The 20,435-nt window shown below is 45.8% G+C and overlaps 1 protein-coding gene across 1 annotated transcript; it reads left to right on the plus strand.

The window, feature by feature from the left end:
* The first annotated feature begins 656 nt into the window (after positions 1-656).
* On the plus strand, positions 657-14,628 carry LOC309533868 (axonemal dynein light chain domain-containing protein 1-like). The gene is made up of 9 exons (XM_082225541.1): positions 657-809; positions 1,415-1,623; positions 3,505-3,601; positions 6,971-7,081; positions 7,216-7,377; positions 9,537-9,674; positions 11,104-11,195; positions 11,979-12,127; positions 14,395-14,628. The coding sequence occupies exons 1-9, from the start codon at positions 669-671 to the stop codon at positions 14,481-14,483; spliced, it is 1,188 nt and encodes a 395-aa protein (XP_082081667.1). The 5' UTR covers positions 657-668; the 3' UTR covers positions 14,484-14,628.
* Positions 14,629-20,435: the final 5,807 nt, after the last annotated feature.

Raw genomic sequence — 20,435 nt, forward strand, 5'->3', positions numbered from 1 at the left:
CAACGTTCAGTTTCATTGAATGGCTGCAAGTTCTAAAGTTAGGAGAGAGAGGGAGAAAAAACTTCCTCTCTCCATTTTCTCAATGCCACGCATCGTTTTATAAACTTCTATCATGTTGCTTCTCACTCGGCGTTTCTCTAAACCAGGCACCCCCAAACTCGACCCTCCAGTAGTTTTGGGACTACAGTTCCCATCATCCCTGACCACTGGTCCTGTTAGCTAGGGATGATGGGAGTTGTAGCCCCAAAACATCTGGAGGGCCGAGTTTGGGGGTGCCTGCTCTAAACTAAAAGGTTCCAAAGGCTGCAGCTTTTCTTCGTAGGGCAGTCATTCCAACCCTTTGCTCATTTTGCCCACCTTTTTCTGATCCTTTTCCTTTTTAAGATGAGCCGACCAGAACTGTAAACTGTACTCCAGCTGTGGTTGCACTGTAGATTTGTGTAACAGCATCGTTCTGTTGGGCAAGCAGAAATGCTTGCTTGCACTGGCGAAACCATTGCCTTGCCAAATCAGTGTTGCATCCTTTGAAATGGAAATTATACTTTCAGCTTGACCAGTGTGTGGAATTTTATTCTCAGCTCAGAATTTGGGGCTTCTTTGAGCCCATTTTAATAATGATTTTGGAAGTTAAGAGTCTAAGGTAGCGTCTGGTCCTGACCTAATTGGCTATGATGATGATGATGTTGTTGTTGTTGACTGAATTGTTTCCTTTAAGGTTGGTACCTGAGGATGTGTTCAAGAAGATTCAGCAGTGGATCCTGACAACCACTAGTGGTTCCGAGAAAGAAAATGATCAGCTCAGCCATGAAGTAGGTGTCCTGGTGTTTTTCCAACTTCTAACAGCAGAGGCACACTTGTTTCAAACTAAAATGGAAGGCAAACTTCACTCTTAAAACACTCTAAATGTAAGCCTTTTTATGTGTAAGGTAATAATTACCTGTGCTTAGAGGAGGCCCTCCTTGTGTTTCTGCATGTGTCACTCTTCCGAGCGTGTGTCTTGATTAGAAGCAGCCAATCCCAAAGAAGTAAGTCAGGCAGAGAGAGAAGAGGCAGCCTTTTTTGAAGGCCAGCAGTTCTGCTGCGTGTCTGTATTGAGAGCAGTTGAAATGGTCAGTTTGCAGCTGATGCAGAATTGGAGAGATGTAGATTTCTATAGCAAAGCTAAAAAAAACCCACAACATAAAAAGTGGGTCTTGTTGCAGGCTAAGGATAATGATAGGTCTTGGATCTGAAAAGCTCCCCCTTTCTTCTTCCTATATGATGTCTGTCTTGTACATGTGTACAGATGTACAGAGAAAAGAAGTAAGTCCCTGGGACTTGTTCCTGTGCAAGCGGACCTAGGATTTCAGCCCTAGTGTTCATGCTGTGACTTTGTGGTAGAGCTTGAATCCACCTTGCTCTAAACTTCCTACAGCTGAACGACTTCCACAATGCTCTGAGCAAGTGGATGGTCAACCTGCTCATCCACATGGCTCCAGACCACATCTCTCGTGATACCCTCCCCTTGACTGATGCAGAAGCGGCAAGGCAGGCGGAAAGGAAGCTGCTGAACATTTTCAAGCTGGAAGGAGAAGCCACAGGCCTGGCTGCAAAGCTGAGCACATTCTCCTGCTACATAGTCAGGTATTGCTGATCCCACTGAATCTCATCCGCTTCATAAAGTCACCCCACCAGGCGGGAAGGAAGTCCATGCATGACAGAAAAGCTGTGTGGCAATGACAGAGAGCCCCATGATAGGGCACATCTAGTGATATCTCTGTCTCAGCTTCCCATACAGTAAGTGAACAGTAATGTTTCCCTCACAAGGCTGTTGGAGGATGAACACACATTTTTATTTATATGTGGTATAGATGTAGATCATGACATGACCAAGTACTGAAGGAGGTTTTTGTGGCCCGGTTTGTTTTAGTGCCTCCGCCCCACCTGTTCCACCTGGTTCTACAGGGAACCAGGCAGAGGGCCTTCTTGCTAGTGGCACCCGCCCTGTGGAATGCCCTCCCATCAGATGTCAAAGAGATAAACAACTACCTGACATTCCGAAGACATCTGAAGGCAGCCCTGTTTAGGGAAGTTATTAATGTGTGACATTTTAATGTATTTTTAATCTTTGTTGGAAGCCGCCCAGAGTGGCTGAGGAGACCCAGCCAGATGGGAGGGGTACAAATAAATTATTATTATTATTATTATTATTATTATTATTATTATTATTATTATTATATTAAAAGGGGCACAGGTAACGCTGTGGGTTAAATCACAGAGCCTAGGACTTGCCAATCAGAAGGTCAGCGGTTCGAATCCCCGCGATGGGGTGAGCTCCTGTCAACCTAGCAGTTCGAAAGCACATCAAATTGCAAGTAGATAAATAGGTACCGCTCCAGTGGGAAGGTAAACAGCGTTTCTGTGCGCTGCTCTGGTTTGCCAGAAGCAGCTTAATCATGCTGGCCACATGACCCGGAAGCTGTACGCCGGCTCCCTTGGCGAATAAAGCTAGATGAGCGCCGCAATCCCAGAGTTGGCCACGATTGGACCTAATGGTCAGGGGTCCCTTTACCTTTACCTATTATTATTATTATTATTATTATTATTATTATTATCATTATCATCATCATCATCATCATCATCATCATCATTATGCTGGTGTTGCCTAGGAGATGTTTTGACTCTTGCAGTTGTGATGAACGGGGTATCATTAGGCAAGCTCAGCCCTCCCTTGCAAGATTAGACACAATAATATTGACCTATCTAGTTGCTGTAAGGATTGCCATAAGATAATGTATGTGAAGCTTTTCATACACTCTGAAAATATTCTATAAATACTAAAATTCATCTGGGTTATTAAGCAAGCCTCCTGGGGACTCTCCCAGAAATCTAGGCAACAAAGCCAAAACCAGGACTGCAGGCAGCAAACAGACACCATTCCATCTCTCTAGATATGAGTCAGCAGAGAGGGAAGCAGGTAAAGTTGTTCCTGGCATGTCTTCAGGTCTAATTTTCCAGAATAATGCTCATCAGAAAAGCTTGCTTAGAAAATGAAAGATTTTGTGTCCTAGATCAAATGATAATTATTACTAATAATTATACTGAGCATATAATGATGTCAATAAGAATGGCACTGAGCACTTCAGACAGAGTACTCAATGCATACATTCTCTCAGTAATCCTGATCAATGCTATTAGTTAGGTTTAGTATTATTCTCATATTTCAGAAGGCAGAATGGGGAGGGAGGCTGAGATAACGGGCTGACATTTTTCAAGGCTTCCTAGAGAATTCACAGAGATAAGATTTGAAACAAGTAATTCCTGGCTTTCAAATAGTAGTGTGTCGTCCCCCCCCCCCCGCCCTTGCCTACAGTTAGTTGCCTCCCTTTTCTCATTTGTAAACTTCAAATGTAAATGGTCCTCGCGACAGAAGGAACGTGATGAAACTGGCTTTCTCATATTAAAGTGGCATTGCTGTGCCGTAACCTATTGCTGTGGGTACAGTGACATCATGTATTTCCTCAGCTGTTGCAAGGAGATGGTAGCAACGATAACACGCCAGAAGATGGTAACTCTTCAACCAGATGCAGAACATGAATTGCAACAGTTAGAGAGGATCAAGGTAAGTGAGACCAAATGTGGTCTCTTGCCATTTGTGCATCACTGTCCAAATCCATCCTACTGTTTTTGGTTTTGAAGTTGGTCATTGAATAAGTGAAATAGTTCCTCAATTGGGTCACTCTACTTGTTCTAAAGCCTTCACAATATTTAAAACCCTGAGATGGTCTTTGTTGCTGTTCCTGCCGCTGCTGTATTGATTATGGTGATGATGTGAATTTATCAGCTGCTGTTCAAAATTAAGTATTTTTTCCACGGCACTGCTGTTCAAAATTAAGTATTTTTTCCACAGCACTGCCTTATTTATTACCCTGGAATGTCTTCAAGCCTCAGCACAGTGCACAAAGGCTGTCTGAAGCAATGGAGATGACTTCAGCTGCTGGGCACTTCTCGGTGTGGGGCTTAAAGCTGTCCCTCATTCGCAGCCTCTGGTGAGCTTTCTAGGTCAGATGGGGATGTCGGATGGCAGCCAGTCCAGCGATAACAAGAGAGTTGCTGTGTAATGTGGCTTCAGCCGCCACCATTTTTATTGTCCCGGAATACCCCTGGGCACGACATCAGAACCCCGAGGCATTCTGGGGTGATAAAGATGTCATTGTCTCTCTCAGCAGCTTCAGCCTGTCACTTCTTTGCTGAGCACTGGACCAAAAAGGAAACACTAAGCAAATAGAAAAGAGGATCAGCCGCTTTGACGGGTCTTCTGAAGGCCATGGCCCCACTGTGCCAAGTGCTGCTTCTGGGCCTGGCTCCCTGCACACATAGTTCTGCGGTCCCCATGTCTGCATGTAAGCAATGGCAAGCATTTTTCACATTCTCTTGTGAGCAGCTTTCCAGGGTCCGCATGCCAGGGGTGGATGGGGCCGCAGGCGAAAGAGGACAAGTGGGATTCTTGTGACTCTTAACTTTTGCAGAGTAGGCATCATTCCAGCCACACAAAAGCCAGAGGGTTCTACATTTGCGGCTAACAAGCTGCCATCAAAATTTCTGTACATCTTGGTACATTGTGTACCTCTTGCCTACTTTTAAAGATGGCTTGCTCACAGTTGCCCACGGGCAATGCCGTGCGTACTTTTTAAAGCCCAGCCAGTTTTCAGTTAAGTGGTTTTTCTTACGCATTGTGAAATTTGAACTCTGTTAACACTTCCGATCCGGGCTGTGGTGACCCTTGTTCAGGAAGTTTCAGGATCCAGCCTGGGCCGGTGCTGTTAAGGGGGTGCCTAGTTGGAGAGGAGGAGAAAAAGTCTGCAGTTGAGCCCAGTAGTGTCACAGAAATCATGACGGCGCATGGAAGGTACCCCCAATATTTCATGTTCCTCCCTAGGCAGGAGGAAGAAAAGCCTGAAAATTTGTGGTAGTGTCAATTATGGCAGCCATCAGCAAGGGAGGACAGGAGTCTCATGTTTCTGTGAGCCATTTTTGAGAAATAGATTGGAAAAGAGAAGTGTGGGCTGTTTGAAGGCATGCAGGAAGGTCTGGGCCGCTTCAGGCTGAGTGGGAAGGCAGGCTGAGGCTGGGCTGTTCGGAAAGTCTCAAGTAGGGTTGGGACAATCATGTCTATCTTTGGCCCATGTTGCTTTTCCGACATCACTAGGGATGTTGGATGATTCCGATGGAAACGGAAACAGGTGCAAAAATTGCTGCTCTTCACATCGTCTCTCATTTTCAGGACAAGGTTCACTTTGTGTGAATGAAAGCAGCATTGACTGACACCACTGTTTGTTTGTTCCAAAGCTGTGAACATTATATAATAACATTACAGAAACTTGATTACCTTCCTCACGTGCAACCTCCTTTGAACCCAGTGGAATTTGCTTTTGTGTAAACATGCATGAGATTACCCTGTAAATCTCTGTGAGGCAATTGCAACTTCACTTCCGCAAGGCACCTACTGTTTCTTAACAGTTCCCATAATCTGGAGTTTCTCCAAGCCTTTTAATCCCTGCCAGCCATGTCTTCTGCAGTGTGCAAACCTTTTTCGTGCAATATTGTGTGTTTATACAGTCGGCTGCTGCTACTGCATGCTGGGAATTGAAAGGCGAGGAAGTGTGCCCACATTGGCATTAGAAGCCTAAGAGAGCAGGCCTAATCCTGTTTTATCAGAAGTAAGTCCTATTGAGTTCAATGAGGCTTGCTCTCAGGCAAGTGGGTTCTAGATGGGATTATTTATTTATTGAATTTATATCCTGCCCTTCCTCCCAAAGGAGTTCAGGGCAGCAAATTCATAAGCCCTGTGATATGAGAAATAGCTGGTTCCAAACAAAAAGCAAGTTGGAATGAGTCTTAAGAGCACAGGCTAGACTCAGAGCACAGAGAGCACAGAGTCTACTCAGAGGTAAGTCGCATTAAACTCTATTGTGTGAAAGTCAACTCATTTGGTGGAAAGGCAGGAAACAAATATAACAAAGAAATAGGTTCTAGTAATCAAATCAGTCTGATAGATGTGGATCAGTGCAGTTCATGTCAGAATTCACAAAGACTGAATTCTTGGGTGAAATACTGGGATTTTGGAACGCTGGGGCTCTCTGGAGGAGATGTGGCATAGTGATAGCGATAGGGGCAGGGCATTGGCCCAATGGGACTTCAGGTTTTAGCGGGCCTTTAATAGTCCTCCCTCTTAATCTTCATTTATGACAACAGTACCACTGAGAATGTAAGAAACAGTGTTTTTCATTGGTGGGTGTTACACAAACACAAGCAACCACAGCACACCTGCAATTAGGGCAACCCAAAGGCTGTTACTCCCTAGGCAGCAAATACGTGGACTTATTGATGATAGTACAGGTGTGAATGACAGGTCACAGTATGCATTTGCAGGGAAGATAATGGCTGGGATTAATGGTGGACCTCTCAAAAATCCTTGGCCCCCTACAAAGTCCAGCTCCACCTACTGCCCATTTGGGTTGGGAAGCTGAAATGAAATGGAATGAATGGAGCGCATGAAATCATTGATCGGTCGGGGCTCTCACACGGAGCCATATGCTAAGCAAAACATTGTACAACTTCAGAAGTTTGGAAGTGATTCCTCTAAGCGTAGTTCAACATAAGCAACTCTGTTTGAGCCCTCCGGAAGAGCACCACAGGGCAATTGTTTTTACAGTGGTACCTTGGGTTAAGAACTTACGGTAATTCGTTCTGGAGATCCGTTCTTAAGCTGAAACTCTTCTTAACCTGAGGCACCACTTTAGCTAATGGGGCCTCCCGCCCCCGCCACACGATTTCTGTTCTCATTCTGAAGCAAAGTTCATAACCCGAGGTACTATTTCTGGGTTAGTGGAGACCTGAAGTGTCTGTAACCTGAAGCGTCTGTAACCCGAGGTACAACTGTATTTCCCCTTTGGTGATTGGTTGCTTCTTTCGCTCTCTCTTTTTCCAGACAGAGTGCTTGGATTGGATTGAAACCTGCAACCTCCTCCTGTCTGGGATGAAGACCACTCCCACCACTTTAATCAGCCAAGAAGACCTGGTCAGCCTGTTTGGGTTAGAGGTACTGGCAGAAATAACCTTTGGTGTGACTAGTGGTGGTGGGGATTTTTTCTCCCTCTCTCCCCCACCCTCCACCTCTCTTCTGGCGCAGGGCGATAGCTCAGAAAGAGAATTTCACTAGCAGCCTTTTTGCAGGTGCTTCAACTGAAACGACAGCTGCCTCCTCGTCCGGAGCAGAGAGTGGAGAGCTCCTCCACCACAGATGTACCTGTGGAGGAAGAGAAAAAAGACAAAGAAGCTGTGGATGTTCTAAAAGATCAGGAAGCAGCAGAACAGAAGCAAGCGTTAGAAGCAGAGGTGAGCATCTCCATTAGGAAATGTACAAAGCGGTCCCTCTTCTTTCAGGGCTTTCTTTTTCACTGGGGCTCATGGCCGTGTGTTTATTGCTATCTGGTGGAAGTTTTGACATCATGAAATGGGAAGCCTGCAGTTTACAAACAGAAGAAATATATATCTGTAATGGGAATTGTAGTTGCTTGTGTGTCAGTCACTGACTTCCCTAAACTGCTTGTTGTTTAAACCTTTCCCTAACTGAAGCGCACTCCTGTGCATCTGCTTCAGTCGCTGGCAGAATCCGTTAGTGGGTGTTTCCTAAATTTTTTCCAACATAAGAATTCCTTGACAGCCAGTCTCCGCCTAGCCTCTCTGCGCGGAAGCCTTCTGCGCAGAGTAGGCGTGCCCAGTGGTGGTCCGGCACTCTCCCCACTGATCTCACTGAAAGAGTCCCTGAGCCTTCCCTCCAAAGTGCTCTCATCCCCTCCTGCCTTCTTGGTGTCACCTTGATTCCCTTCCCCCTCGGAAACCCTCTCTCTCTCCTTGCTGGTTCCCTCTCCTGCACTATCGGGGCGACTTCTCTCTCTGCTGGTCTCCGATGTCAGTTCCCTGACACTATCTATCCCTCATGACTATGGAGAAGAGATTGGAGACATATGGTGGATGCTACCTGGAAAAGCTACTTCCAGTAGGCCACACAGAAGTTGTTAATGGTGTCAGGAGTGGCATCACTGCTGTGCCCCTGGGTTGGTAGTGTGGAGGAAGCAGATTGCATGGATGGGGCTGTCAACGTGGCTGTTTTTCTTACAACTACGTCCCGCGTGATAAGCTTCCTTTACATATTAACAGGAGCAATGGGGTATTCGTTGGCTGCATCACATTGCTGGATATGTATGAACTGCCCATTTAATGCTTTGCGTTCTCCCCTTCTGTGGCTTAAATTTCTTGCTGTTCTGATCATACATCCAACATCTTCCTCTTTGATCACTTCCTGAAAAATTGCAAAACCTTTGAAAAATCTGAGGAATTGGAATTTGATGCCAGTAAATACTGGTCACTGAACTGAGAATTCCTTGCTACCGATTCTGGATTCTGGTTTCTTCTGGTGCAGAACATAAGCAGGACTGTGGGCAATGCAGCAAAAGCAAGCCTCGCAAAGGAAAGGCACCCCCTTTCTCCAGCTGTTGGTCATAAAGTGTCTACTTGAGTCAGAAACTTTATGCTACAAAGTTGTATACCACTTTATCTTTCTTAGCTTTCTCTCAAAGCATCCTGGGAACTGTAGTTTGATGAAGTGCTGAGGATTCTCTTTTCAAGGGTGGTTGAGCATGTTTAAATATGGAAAGTGGATAAGCCAAGAGTGTATACGCTTCCGATTCTCCAGCAGCAGAGAATCAGCCCCAGAATTCATGCATGGTCTGTGAACCAGGGGCATAGGAGGGGGGGGCGGAAGGGGCAGGTGACAAGATGGCCCCTGCCTCCCCCCAGCTGTAGAGCGGCCAAGGGCGCGCGCAGTCCATATGGGCGCTGCTTGCGCGGTGTCCATACGGGCTGCCACTCTCACACGCCATCTGTACGGGTGTCCGTATGGGCTGCCACGTGTGCGCACTCCGTACGGGATGCCGCTTGTGCAGTGGCATGTACGGTCGCCGTGCAAGCAGCAGCCCGTATGGATGCTGCGTGCAAGTGGCTGCCCGTACAGACTGCACATGTGCAGCATCCCATACGGTCACCGTACATGCGCAGTCCATACAGGATGCCGCACATGCTCACTTCGTACAGGCTGCCGTTCCCCTGGTGCCTGAGAGGGTTCCTCCGCCACTGCTGTGAACACTGACTCCAGGAGCTCCTGAACCACAATTGACAGCGTAGCCTTATGTGGAATATGAAAATAATTGAAGATTGTGTTGATCAGAGCCTTTTTCCTAGAAAAAATGGTGCCGGCACTCACCGCGAAGTTGTTACAGTTAAGTGCCACACTTTTAACATATCCATTAAAAAGGTGCCGGTACTGCATACTGTTGAGTACCCCCAGGGGGGAAAAAGGACTGGCGTTGATCATCATGATCCTTCCATACACCATCTGAGTCTCTTCTGTGCGCAGTTTCCTTGATGATGAGGAAACAAACATTGCATTGTGTGGTCCTTCCATTTCCCCTTGCTCCTTCTCTTTGTCCTTGCAGGAACAGCCGCCCATGCCCAGCACCAGCACTGGTGAGCAGGCCGAGAGTCTTGCGGTCACTTACCCAGTCAGATACATTGGAGATGATTCTAATGTGTATGTCAAAACCATGCAAGTGCAAGAAATCACAGTGTCACGGGTATGTATGTACGTATAAATAGATAGATCTTCTCTGGAGAGGTGTGTCTCTTTGGAAGAAGGTGTAGCAGCTGCTTTAGAGTAGAGGTTCTCAGTGTTAGTTATTTATATCCCACCTTGCAGCAGAAGAATCGTTATTTGCATCAGCCACTAGCCATAGCAATAAAACCAAGTAAAATGTACTGAAGATAGAGGTAAAAACTTAACTGTAGAAAATACATTTGGGGGTTTACATCAATAATCAAATAATAGATCTTATTCTAATTGTCCCCTCTAAAAACCATGCAGTTTTTGCTGTCACCTGATCATCTTGATCTGCTAAAAGAAAGGATGCAGTAGGAACGGTTGAGTGACCTGGCATGGACAGTAATAGAGGGGTAATAACCTCCCTCCTCAAATCTTTATAAAGAGTGCAAGCCAGAAGCACATGAGCCACTGACTCAATACTGCCATCTCTACAGGGACATAACCGTTTTTCCAGTGGAATTTTTTGAAATTGACCCTCGAGTACAGCCAAAGGCAGTATATTCAATCATGCGAAAGTGAAAGCGTGTCTGTATTTTGAAATTGTTACATTTTGCAAATAGGGTGCCAAAGTGACTAGGTGGAAAATAATCATACCATGGACAAAATTTCCTTATTTTGGCCAGATTATTCTGTCGCTCAGTGTCATATAGGCACTGTCTAATTAAATTATTTGCTTTACTGAAGCCAAATGTTAATAACTGTTGTGGTGATAAACCAGAAAAGTAGAGCTTTCGGTTGACAATTTTAGTCCAAGTGCTCGCATGACAATCTTGCAATACTAATGGTAGTATACCAGTGTAGCCCACCGTTTTTCCCCAAGGAGCTAAAGGTGGCATAGATGGTTCTCCCCCTCCTCATTTAATCCCCAACGAAACCCCTATGAGGCAGATTAGGCTGAGAGAGGCAGTGACTGGCCCAAAGTCACTCAGTGAGCTTCATTGCCGAGTGGGGATTTGAACTTTGGACTCCCAGGTCCTAGTCCAACTCTATGGCCACTACAACACACTATTACAGCAGGAAAACAGATCTGGGAAGTTCTCCTGCACTGGCCCCATTGAAAAGAACAGCAGTGGTGCATGGACACCGTTATGGGGTTTTTACAGGAGATATTCTCAGGCAATTGTGCCCTGTATAAACCTTTTCTTCTCAGAGGCAGAGTAATGGCAACTTCCAACTCTGTGCAAACAGTACAATGACCCTGTAAGGTAGGCCAGAATTATCTTTATCCCCATTCTGAAGATGTAAGGGATGAGTGAGCATCCCTTGTCTAAGGCTACCTAGTGTGCTCATAGCTGAGGCAAGATTTGAGCCAGGGACTTCAGTATGCCAGTTCTGAGACAGAAAGTAGCCTGTTGATTTATTTCCTTTCATTTCCTATAAGTTATTCACTCTTCTTATTCCAGAGGGAGTTGCATGCCAGCCAGTGGACCACAAAGGCCTCAAAGAATGAATTTGAGTTGCTGGCGTCACTGGAAATTCTGGAAGAGCGACTCGTGTGAGTATAGAACCACAGGGAAGAGATGAATGGATATGTGCATTCTTGTACAGACTAGAGACTACAGGGTATCTTGAACAGGTGGCCTATGTGATTGCAGGTGTCTATTCCGCCACAACACATTCCATTTTTAAACAAAAATAGGACGCAGGTGGCGCTGTGGTCTAAACCGCTGAGCCTCTTGGGCTTGCCGATCGGAAGGTCGGCGGTTCGAATCCCCGTGATGGGGTGAGCTCCTATTGCTCGGACCCAGCTCCTGCCAACCTAGCAGTTTGAAAGCACACCCAAAAGTCCAAGTAGATAAATAGGTACCGCTCCTGCGGGAAGGTAAACGGTGTTTCCATGCGCTGCTCTGGTTTCGCCAGAAGCGGCTTAGTCATGCTGGCCACATGAGCTGGAAAAACTGTCAGCAGACAAACGTTGGCTCCCTTGGCCAGTAAAGCAAGATGAGCGCCGCAACCCCAGAGTCGTCCACGACTGGACTTAACTGTCAGGGGTCCTTTACCTTTACCTTTAGTGATATGTGAGTTCTCATGTGGTTTTGAAGTGCTAGGAATAAAACCTCTCCTGTAGGTTTTAGAGACTTGAAATGCACTAATCAGGTGTGGATTCTTACATAGGTTGCAGTAATATTGGCTGTTAGGAACATTTTTGGGGAGTGAAGAAGCAAGAGAAAATGTATTTTTCACAGTAGGAAGCGACCAGCTAGAGTAAATCAAATTAGTGTTACTGGTTTCTTGCCTGGTCAGGGCTATGAATTCTTTCTGACACCTACTCTTTCAGAGAGGCTGAAAAGCGAGCACAGCAAGCTGAGGAAAAATCTGAAGTCCTTCATGAGGACTTGGAAGAAGCTCTGGCAAAAATCCAGAACATGGAGGGTGATCAACCAAAGCTGAAGGACTCTGAACCAAAAGAAACAAAACTCAAAGCAGGTATGGCTAAAGACTTGAAAGGTGGAATTGCAGGCTCTAAAAAAATGCTCTGGAATTTTAAGGGCAATTTCATGCACCACACGTTTAGGCGTACGTTTGAAAACATAAAATGGGAATGTGATAAACTGGTTTGCAGGCTCAGGTGCGTTCAAGGTACAAATGTGTCGGAGAACCAGGATTGCCTGCACTTGCATCTCAAGCGTACATTTGGGTGGTATAATTGAGTATGCTGCTGCTGCTGCGAAATGGCTCAAAATAGACAAAACAGGCATAGGGAAGTCACGTGTTGCACGTCTTGCTGAGCTGTGCCATTTCAGACTATGTGTATTATATTTCCATGCTGCCTACCACACAATGGGGAAAAGATGTACAGGAAGTGTGCTTTTGGAGGAGAGCGGAGAACATTCCCAGATACAGGTTGTGCTAAATACGTTGTGCTAGCGCAATGGGGTTCCTCCTCCCCTTGACATCCCCAAATCTGCTCTGGAAAGGTTGAGGGGAACTAGAGGGCAGGCTCTGGCAGAATGCTTGGCTTGCCACTACTTTGGATACAACCCACCATCTTCCCCCCTCTCCACCCGTAGTCAGAAATGGAATGTTACTGCAGAAGTTGTCCCAGATGCCTTTCTGTTCCTTTGTTTCTGCTCTTAGTAAGTAACTATGTGTAGCCACTTCCCCATCATTACTACTCCCTGAAAGTTGCAAGAATCAAAATGCTAGGCTGTACCTAAGGCAGGCTGGGGAGAGAGATGGTTTGCTGATTGAAGGTCTTTTCATTCCCCCCCCCCTCAGTAACAGCAGGCTGTTTATTTCTCCATTTAAAAATGGTAACGTGAGAATTAGCTGACTTGCCCAGTCCACCTCCTGAGTCTAATAGGGGAATCCTTTCCACATGGGCAACAAACAGAGGCCTAGTTCACACCTGTGTATCAGTTGCTTGATTTATCTGTTCTTGATTTATCTGTTCTTGATGACTGGCAGCTGTCACCTGGTCTGCCCAGGAGGGTGAGGTAGTAGACTGGACTGTGCCACTACAGACAGCAGCCAGGAAAATCACATTTTTGGTTGTTCTTTATTATAAAGTGTATCCTGTAAGCAGAATGTTAGCACAGCAGGGAATGGACTAATCTAGAACTTTTCTCCCTGGTGTGCTAGGTTTCCACTTTCAGAAACCTATTCCAAACTTAAAAATAGGAAGCGTAATGCTGGTGGTCAACAAAAGAGGTTTAAAGACTGTCTCAAAGCAAAGCTTTAAAAATGTATTATAAACACTAACAAATGGTGAACACTTGCCTGTGAGCGCTCCAATTGGAGAACAGCCTTTACCAAAGGTGTCATGGGCTTTGAAGACACTCAAACTCAGGACGCAAGGGAGAAACGTGCTAAAAGGAAGGCAAATCCACACCGTGATCAACTCCCACCTGGAAACCAATGACCCCACTGTGGAAGGACGTGGGGATCCAGAATTGGCCTCCAGAGTCACTTACGGACTCACTGTTGAGACCGTGTTCATGGAAGACAATCTTACTCAGCTACGAGTGATCGCCAAAGAAGAAGAAGACCATTCTTCCATCTGCATTGTTAAAGTGGCACAACCCATTATGCATACTCAATCTGCTACATGTGCAGCTCTGGCCTGAATAGGTGATGTTTCTGTTGAAAAGCAGTGTGTTGTGGGGTGAAAGGAAAGTTCTTCATTGCTTAATAATGTCATAATTCACTTGATGCTGCAGTCATGAAGTAATGAAGATGCATGTTACGAACCAACCCAGGGAGCTGAAGAAGCAAACTGCATTGCACTGGCTAAGAATGTGAGCAGGGAAGTCCCTAGTTGAACTCTTACTTTTATCAGCCTAAGCTGCTCATCTGCAGCGTGATACTGATCGTATCAGGATTGTTGATTTACTTTGAACAAAGTACTGTGTACATGTCAGAGATCAGTGTGTCTTAGATCATTGAAATAAGTGGGGTTGAGCACACAATGCTCTGTTGGAATATTCCCATTATGGATGAGGTTCCCACTGAGAACAGGTATACTTATGAAATGTGAACATGACAAACATGGGTTTGTGGATGCATATGCTGTTCATAACCATTCTTTGGGCAGCTGGGTTTGGTCTTGATTCCCTCAAGGCTATGCTTGGGCTGAAGCCTGGACTTGTCGCAGAGTAGAGTATGAGGTTTCTCTGAGCTACTAGTTCTCATATTGTCTAGGTGTTGACAATGTAAGTGTGTAAGTGCTTCTTGCTGTGTATCTGTCGTTGCAGAAGTTGTCGTTAAGGAACAAACTGAATCACCTTCACAGCCCAGCACTCCTAAGCCACGAACGAAGAAATTCCCCAAGCCCAAGCGCTGAAGAAGAGGCTGACCTCCAGAAGGCCTTTGGCTCCTGCTTGTAGCTGGCACTGGACACAGATGGAGGGTTGTGCATTAGTGGCTACTTGGAATTCTCCCAGCTCTGTTAAACTATTGGTTCAGTACATGGAAAGGAGTTAACTCAACCAAGTGGGATTGATTCCCAGTTTCTGTTATTTATATAGAACATATTCAAGGTCTAGGTTAGAGTTGCCCTGATATTTCACTGTATTTACCTATACAGGTTGAATTGAAGAATAACTCAATAGGAAATATTTGGGGTTTTTGTTTGAACTCCCCCCCCCCAAAAAAGAAAAGAACACTCGATCCGTCTTAGGAGTTTTTCACTAGTAGATGCATCGGGAGTGTCTTAGACCAGAGGCTTTAGTATCAGGTAATTACTTGGCATGGGACTCGGGTGGCGCTGTGGGTTAAACCACTGAACCTAGGGCTTGCCCATCAGAAGGTCGGCGGTTCGAATCCCCACTACAGGGTGAGCTCCTGTTGCTCAGTCCCAGCTCCTGCCAACCTAGCAGTTTGAAAGCATGTCAAAGTGCAAGTAGATAAATAGGTACCGCTCTGATGGGATGGTAAACGGCGTTTCCGTGCACTGCTCTGGTTCACCAGAAGCGGCTTAGTCATGCTGGCCACATGACCCAGAAGCTGTACGCTGGCTCCCTCGGCCAATAAAGCAAGATGAGTGCTTGCAAGATGAGTGCTGCAACCCCAGAGTCGTCCGCGACTGGACCTAACGGTCAGGGGTCCCTTTACCTTTACTAACTTGGCATGATTCCCTTCCCTCAAGTTCTCTAGTACAGTCATACCTTGGGTTAAATATGCTTTGGGATGAATATTTTTGGGTTGCGCTCTGTGGCGACCCATAAGTAACGGAAAGCGTTACTTCCGGGTTTCGCCGCTCGCGCATGCGCAGACGCTCAAAATGACGTCTCCCAAGCATAGCACAAGGTGAATGAACAAGCCCAGCCTTCCAAAGAGCAGGGAGGGATAGTTCCCTAATCTCATGCAGGTATTGGAATTGACAGAAGCAGTGAGAGACTTCCACTGTTCCTGGCTACTCATAAAGCCTGAAGTAAACAGAAAGAAGACTCTTCTAGCTGTGGAATCTTCTGCAAAGGGCAGGCTATTCACTCACATCACACCATGCTTTGGAGACACTTAGAACTAGCCAGATGGAATCTAACTGCTTCTGAGACACTCTTACCTTATCACAAGATGCGATCCTCATTGATTACTTCACCCAGACCCTGTACCTGTGCTGGAGGACTCGGGGAAGGGGAAGGCCCTACAGTTTCTCCTCAAACTTGGGTTCTCAGCTGTTGTTGGACTACAACTCCCATCAGCTAGCAGGACCAACAGTCAGGGATGATGGGACTTGTAGTCTCTATTATGAAGCGAGAGACTCCCTCACAACTTCCAAGTTCTCTGTGAGAGGGAGGGTCACGGCTGCTGTCCTTTTTCACAAGTCATCAGGAAGAGATTGGCGGTTGCTAATGGCACTTGTGAAACCCTGATCCTTTGTGAATGGAAGGTGACTTATCAAATATTTTAGACTGATCTGGTATCAGTACTTTTTCTGTCCCAACACTGCATCCGTTCTATAGCCTTTCCTGAAGAAATGTGTCTTCATAGGGGAACATATTTTGCCCCTTCGTTGAACTGTCTTCTCCCTCATTGCTACCCCATTCTTCCTTCAGGGGGAAATATGAGCTAGCATGGTATTTTGAGCAGGAAAGAAGAGTAAGCCAAAGTTTGGCTGTGCACACCTGTTCATGGCATTGTAAAATCATGGCCAAAAGACGCCATCTAGCAGAAATGAGCAGAAATGCAGCTTGATTTATTTAAGCACGTTCCACTTTCCTTTCTGCAGAGAACATAGGAAGCTGCTTTGTATAATTGGTTCATCTGACCGGTGCCAGATCTAGATCGGTGCAGGCAGTTTCCTGACACAGGGCGTTGAGCTGAATGGTTGCAAAATAGCAGTGTTACTGTAATGGTTCTAGGGGTTGCTCATGCGTAAGCCGGTGCAAACACCTGGTTGGGTTGCCTGAGTGAACCTTTTTTGTCCGGACAGCCACTCACCCATGGCTGTCTCAATCGCTGGCAGAATCCGTCAGTGGGCGTTTCTTAAACTTCTTCCAGCAAAGAAGCTCTTTGACGCCTAGTCTCCTCCTACTTTCTCTGCGCGAAAGCCTTCTGCGCAAGGAGGGCCTAGGCAGCGGAGGACCCTTACTCTCCCCGCTGGTCCCCGGCAAGGAGTCATGGGACCGCCTCGCCGCTTCCCCCATCTGCCCCCCTTCTCCACTAGTGCTACGCTGATTCTCTTCCCCAGAAGATGGGCTGCCTCTCCCAATCCCGGGACGCTCTCCGGAATCCCTCTGGATTTTGCTCTCTCCCTCCGGCACTGATGGCAGTTCCCTGACAGTTACTAATACCTGTATTTACTTGGTTGCCTACTCACAGTTAAGCCCTGGTCAGACAGGCGATTGAGTTGCCACAACTATGACATAGTGCACTTGAGAGCATGTGCAGAACAGAAGGCGAGGGAGGGGAGAGAAATACTGGAGGAGGCACTAAATTTTGTTTTTGCTCAGGACAGCATACTACCAAAGTCTGCCCCTGATCTGAAGAAGAAGAAGAAGAAGAGTTTGGATTTGATATCCCGCCTTTCACTCCCCTTCAGGAGTCTCAAAGCGGCTAACATTCTCCTTTCCCTTCCTCCCCCACAACAAACACTCTGTGAGGTGAGTGGGGCTGAGAGACTTCACAGAAGTGTGACTGGCCCAAGGTCACCCAGCAGCTGCATGTGGAGGAGCGGAGACGCGAACCCGGTTTCCCAGATTACGTGACTACCGCTCTTAACCACTACACCACACTGGTGTAGCATTCTCTCTTTTCAGTGGCAACAGCTCTCTTGAATCACAGGCAGAAGTGTCTTCTCTTCTGTTCCCCAAGAGCCTTTTAATTGGAAATGCATGAAATGGCTGCACCACTGAGCTATAGGTGATCCATGTGCTGCTCAGTTGGAGACTTCATTTAAAATGAGATTAATATAGATGCTGGAGGAAATGCAACATCACTCGGGCTGGAGTGCTTTTCCTCCCAAACTGCTTTGGTTGCTGCAGCTTTAATCCTGCCCCAAAAGCTGGGCACCTGTAATGAAACATCAGCCTCCTTTCGATCATAGGGAAAATTTATGCCAGCTTTTTGTTGACGAAACTATTGCGATGGGTAGATGAGACTAACCAGATTGGCCACGAACAAGCAGGGTTCAGAATTAAACGCTCTACAACTGATCATGCGATAGTTCTTTACCATCTGGCACGGAAGTACTCCTCCCCTCCCTGGGGCTACTTGTGTGCTGCCTTCTTAGATCTTAAGGCAGCCTTTGACAGTGTTCCTAGAAATATCCTTTGGGAGAAACTTGCGAAACAGGGCATCGATAGAAGACTCTTATGGCTTATAAGTCAGCTCCACGAAGGTACCTTTGCCAGAGTGAGACTTACTCCTGCGGGCGACCTTACAAATTCGATACCAATAAACAAGGGAGCCAATTCAATCTATTCATCAGTGACATGCGAGCACCCCTAGTCAACGTATCACCAAGTACACACGCGCCTAGACTAGCGGATTACCGCTGTCCACTCCTTTTATATGCGGACGACGCGGTAATTCTATCTTATACACGTGTTGGACTAACCAGAGCTCTGAAGATCTTTGCTACGTATTGTCAACTCAACCAATTAACCATCAACCATGCTAAATCTAAGATTCTGATTTTCGCCAGAAGTCGGAGATTATACGAATGGAAGCTTGGTGGAGCAAAAATAGAGCAAGTCCTAAAATTTCAATACCTAGGAGTTATTTTTCAATACAATTTGGGGTGGAAAGCACAAATTCAACACCTCCTTAACAAGGCCAAAACTCTGTCATATGCGCTCCTCCGATTTTTCTTTTCGGATGGAGCTTTGCATGTCCCCTCGGCCCTAAAGGTGTTCAAGGCAAAAGTGGTTCCCGTGCTTACTTATGCTGCCCTGCTCTGGGCCGTGATGACAGACCTTGCTCCTCTTGAGACTCTGCAAAACCAATTCCTACGTCGGCTCCTAATGCTCCCCCTGTGCGTAAGCAACGCAGCCATGCGACTAGAATTGAAGATCGCATCCTTAGAAACTTGCCTGTGGAAGCAAGTCTTCAATTATTGGTTATCATTGTGGCATAGATTACCAGACCATTACCTTGTCCAATGCTTATGGCGAGATGAATTCTCCAGCCTTTGGACTAGTAGAATTCATGCCAAACTCCTGAGCTATGGAATCTCTCCCTTAGATTCCCTAAAACTAGATCAAATCACTGCTCAAAGACTGATCCGCCAAAAACTGGATGACATCGATTTACAGCGAAATTATATGCTGGGGGGAGGTGTCTGTTCGCCCCAGAACATTGGTATCACTTTAACATACTGCGTTCCATCATACCTCTCCTCCCTCTCGACTGTTGCCCATAGGCTGGCCTTCACCAAAGCGAGGTTTAACGTTTTTCCCTCCAATGTCCTGAGACATAGATTCTCAAAGGGCCAAGCCTCCGCCATGTGCGAATGTGATAAGGAGACGCTGGAGTCGCTTCAGCACATTATGTTCACTTGCCCCTTATTCAAGGTGCCACGGGCAAATTTGTTGGGATCAATCATACAGAAACTAGAGGGTACCCCACCAAAATTCCACCTTGCCCAAATCTTGCAGGATAAGGATACCCACACGACCCTGAAAGTGGCTAGGTTCCTGGTCGCTGTCCTTACCCAAAAGTGTTGCCAAGGAGCACCACAAGCTAATTAAGGCGTAGTATGCCATTCCATCTTATAGTATTTTATTGTTATAGTAGTGTTTTAGCGGCTGTTTTTTCCCACGTGCACAAGCTGTTATTTATGTCTTGTTTTTATCTGTATGGGCCTACGGCCGTAATAAATTATTATTATTATTATTATTATTATTATTATTATTATTATTATTAAGACAAGCGAGGGACCATGTTTCTATGGTGGTAGGAGGGAGGAGCCTTGCAATAAAATAATAATAATAATAGTAATAGTAATAATATTTATACCCCGCCCATCGGGCTGGGTTTTCCCAGCCACTCTGGGCGGCTTCCAACAAAATATTAAAATATAATAGTACATTAAAAGCTTCCCTAAACAGGGCTGCCTTCAGATGTCTTCTAAAAGGAAATATATAGGAAATTATAGGAAATAATGCCTGTTTGCTTATTTTAGAAATATTTTTTAATACCAGAGTCCAGTGCCGAAGGGCACTCTACCCACTAAAATTGTTAAAAGAAGAAAGGAAATTTGCACATTCAGAATATTATATTTATTATTATTATTACTTTAAATATATAATAGGCTGCTTTTCAGCCCAGAGTCTCCAAGGGTGATGTTACAAAGTTCACATAATATCAGAGCACATAAAAACCACAAAAATACTAAAACAAGTAGCAGTGAGGCTGAAAATAAGAACAGCAAACAAAATTTACCATTCTAAAAGCTCTTAGCAAGAGCTGATCAAGTAAGAAGGTTCCACCTGACGCTGAATATGCCTCGGATTTAGCACATATTAGATGAATTTGTTGAATAGCTTGAGTTTCTTCTTTTGCAGAATTTGCCATTTTGTGTTCAAAGTTTTTCTTTTGTTTTGATGGGAACAATAGAGCAGAACAAGGGCTAAGCTCAAGTTGTGTCTGTGAGGAAGCCCCACTCCGGATTTCCTGTGTTTTCCTTCCGCTCGGTAGAAACCACCCATTTGTTTTCTTTGCTCCTTCCACTAAATCGTCTCTACTGAGTCTGAGACTCTTGGGCTGCTGATGGAACTGCCAGCCTGCATTGTCCAGGCCCAGCCCAATCCTTGTCCCTCTGCTGAAAGAGACACAGATGGTGTCCCACCTC

The sequence above is a fragment of the Podarcis vaucheri genome (genome assembly GCF_965113315.1).
Source record: "Podarcis vaucheri genome assembly, chromosome: 6".
Lineage (NCBI taxonomy): Eukaryota > Metazoa > Chordata > Lepidosauria > Squamata > Lacertidae > Podarcis > Podarcis vaucheri.